Source organism: Alosa alosa, unplaced genomic scaffold (genome assembly GCF_017589495.1).
Source record: "Alosa alosa isolate M-15738 ecotype Scorff River unplaced genomic scaffold, AALO_Geno_1.1 AALO_1.0_unplaced_741, whole genome shotgun sequence".
NCBI lineage: Eukaryota > Metazoa > Chordata > Actinopteri > Clupeiformes > Clupeidae > Alosa > Alosa alosa.
This window is the reverse complement of record NW_025962920.1, coordinates 5,001-8,198: the sequence shown is the minus strand read 5'-3', so window position 1 is coordinate 8,198 and position 3,198 is coordinate 5,001. Positions and strand designations below refer to the sequence as shown.

Below are 3,198 nucleotides of genomic sequence, written 5' to 3'. Positions count from 1 at the left end.
GCTAATGTAGCCTAGGGGCAATAATCTTACCTCTTCTCCAGCTCTCCTTCTAGTCTGTCTGCAAGCTCATTGTGATTCATCTTCTTCAGCACGTGCAGAGTGACCTTCAGGGCACCATCCTGGCCGTAGACGTCCCTCATCTTACTGGTGACATCTGTGGCATCGGCGTTCTCCAGCTGTCCTCTGGGGATATGCTGAACCCCCTCCAGTGTCTCCTCAGTTAAGAAAAGCTTGAACTTCTTCAGCTCTTTAGCTGTCAGCTCTTCAAGAGTGTCAAGGAGAACTTCCATGTTGGACATCTGAAATATGGTCATGAAGCCCGGGTATACCCTGAGGTTTTGAAGGCTATATCAAGCTAAGACATATATTTTATATTCTTAGGTTCAATGGGTAAATACACACAGATAATTAAATAATTTGCACAGATAAAAAGTAATCAAAAAACATTGCTTTATTATACAGGAGATAAATACAGAGAGGGGACATGTTCAAATGTATAACTAAATCAAACAGTTAAGCCACAGGTTTTGCATGAACATTTTCATAGGATCATTTAAATAGTCATCATTTAAAATAGTTGACGGTTACATTATGTAGGAAGTCAACCTAACTTGTTAGTAAGGTGGAATAGTGCTTAATTGGTGGACAAATCTATCAATCAGTCATGGCAAATTCTCATTGGTTTTAGGGGAGGGTCTTAGAAATGGAAGGAGAGAGATTATCTAGCCTCGTTGAGAATAACGGAGGATGAAGATGGCTATGTGTGCTTGAGCACCTTATTCGTTTACCAATATCAGGATAATTGAGTAATAGGCTACGCCAGGGGTGAGTCGTTTAAGATAGAAGCATTTTGATTTTGCATAGCCTCCTAGGTGCTTTGTTTTTTAATAGTTAAGGACGGTAAAGTTATTTTTTCCCCACTGTACTACCGCCAGTAATGTTGTTCAGGTAGTAGCTTGCTAGGTAGATCACTTAGCCTACAGCTTACCTAGAAATTAGCTGTTTGTGTATGTTTATTGGTTTACAACAAGTAGTGTAGACGGGAAACATCGCTGCTCAAATAGCGCCACGAGTCACCAGAGCACTCGTGGTTCCTTTGAGTTGGCCAACGTGGGAGCCACACCACTGAATAGCGCTGCTAACTACCGGAATGTTAGCAGTTCCATTCAGCCACGAGGGATTGGAAACTACAGTTGTTGAACGCTACACTGACGCACACCAATGTCGCGGTGTTCGTGAGTAACACTCATTGAGTGGACTAGTGGACATTAACAGGCCTGCAACGGGGGTTATGTCTGCCTTTTTTGTTTGTTTTACATGCCGGCTGTTGTAATTTTATTTGTTGTATATTTTGTGCCTGTGCTCTCTGTGAGGGTATAACTGAAACTAGGGAGGGAGAGAAAACTATTTGTGTTTGACGACAGTAAATAGGATCCTTAGTAGAGCCTGTGTTTTTTTGGGAGGATTCCTGTAACGATCTTTTGCTTTGCTAGTATGTACTAAAGCCAGTATTGCTAGTTTCAGTGATTGCCCATAGGGAGATGTGCTGTATATTTTAGTTGTTGCTAATTATTCACTGGCGGAACAGCATTACTTTAAAGCAATGTGATTATTTCCTTACAAAGAGGCCTAACATTAGTCTATGTTCTAACTCTGAAAAACGTACCTGCATTTACCCTTGCTAAGGAAAATAAATTGCTTTAAATTATACTGTTACATGGGTTGCGATCTCCACTCACTTTGAATAGTAGATTAGTCAATTATCCAGGTGGCAACTATAGAACTCAGGTTTATGCCTTGTGGCGGTAATCTCGACAAAAGGGCTACAGTCAGATTATTATTTAGTCTTTATTTTGAGATTTATTTTCAAGCAATTTCTTTATTTTTTATAGTATGACATGTTACAATAAAAAACAATATGAGACAATACTATACAATATGATGCAATACTATACAGTATGATGCAACACTATACAGTATGATGCAATACTATACAGTATGATGCAATACTATACAGTATAGGGGAAAGTGGTTTGGTGGGTAATCTCCTTTAGGGGGCCGCTCAGACAATGGCAGAAGTGCTGATTTTGGAAATGTTATGTTAAGGTAAACACAATCTTAAGGATGCCTTTAAAGGTACTCTAAGCGATGTTACACGGTTTCTAAGCTAAAACATTTTTTTGCCTATGCCCTGAATACACTGTTAAAAAAAAACGGTATCTGTGGACAGCCCAGGTTCCAAAGATGGCAACAAAAACAATATGGTCCAGCCTGGACCATAAAAAATCATAACAAACTGTTCCAGCCAATCACCCGACAAGATGTGCGTTTAGGAGAGTTTCAATGATTCTAACGCTGAATGATTCCAAACACCCGATGCCAATAATGATGAGTGACAGGTGACAGGTCTGAGAATCGTCGCGCTACACAAGTAGTCACGAAGGACGGAAGATGATGAATAACTGAATAAAAGGCCTAGCCTAAATGAATAAAGAGTAAGGCAAAACAAATAGCCTAGTAGCCTAATAAAACATAGGCCTACGGATTGATGCCGTATCTTTGCAACATTATTAAATTAATCTGTCACCATAGGCTATGCCTACGTTTGCAAAGAGGAGACCATTTTAATTTGATTCACAATGAAACGTTACATTTAATTTACATGTTAACAATGAGTGGTTTTGGATGTTGTTGGTGGCGTTATTGCATCCCTTTTATGAATGCAAAATTGTTCCCTCGCGATTGGAAGCTCCTGTTGCCGCATAGGCGACGCATTTCAAAACATCGCAACGTGAAATGCCACAAAAAGCTGTTTGTGAATAGGTCTTAGTGAATTAGGAGTCCTCTCGACTTCTTTTAAGCTGTCCCAGACTTAGGTGCTACTATTAGGTCTAAAATGCTTCGTGAATTACTTCTAGTGAAAAAAATTAGGAGTCCTAAAGTTAGGAGTGACACGCCCATTATTTTTAGGAGTTGCTCCTAAATTCGCCACTTAGGAGCTACTTTTAGCCTTAAAATTCTTTGTGAATACGGCCCCTGATGAAGGGTTAGGGCCCGAAACGTTACATGTGGTGATATCCCATTAAAAAAAACGCTAAGGAGCAGATTCTGGTGTGTGGATTCATTGTTTTTGTCGCTGCTATGATATGATACAATACAATATGATGCGACACAATACACCGTATGTTAAAATATACT

The 3,198-nt window shown here is 39.6% G+C and overlaps 1 protein-coding gene across 1 annotated transcript; it reads right to left on the bottom strand.

The window, feature by feature from the left end:
* Positions 1-26: 26 nt before the first annotated feature.
* LOC125290630 (caspase b-like) lies at positions 27-290 on the bottom strand. The gene has a single exon (XM_048237234.1). The coding sequence runs from the start codon at positions 288-290 to the stop codon at positions 27-29; it is 264 nt and encodes an 87-aa protein (XP_048093191.1).
* Positions 291-3,198: the final 2,908 nt, after the last annotated feature.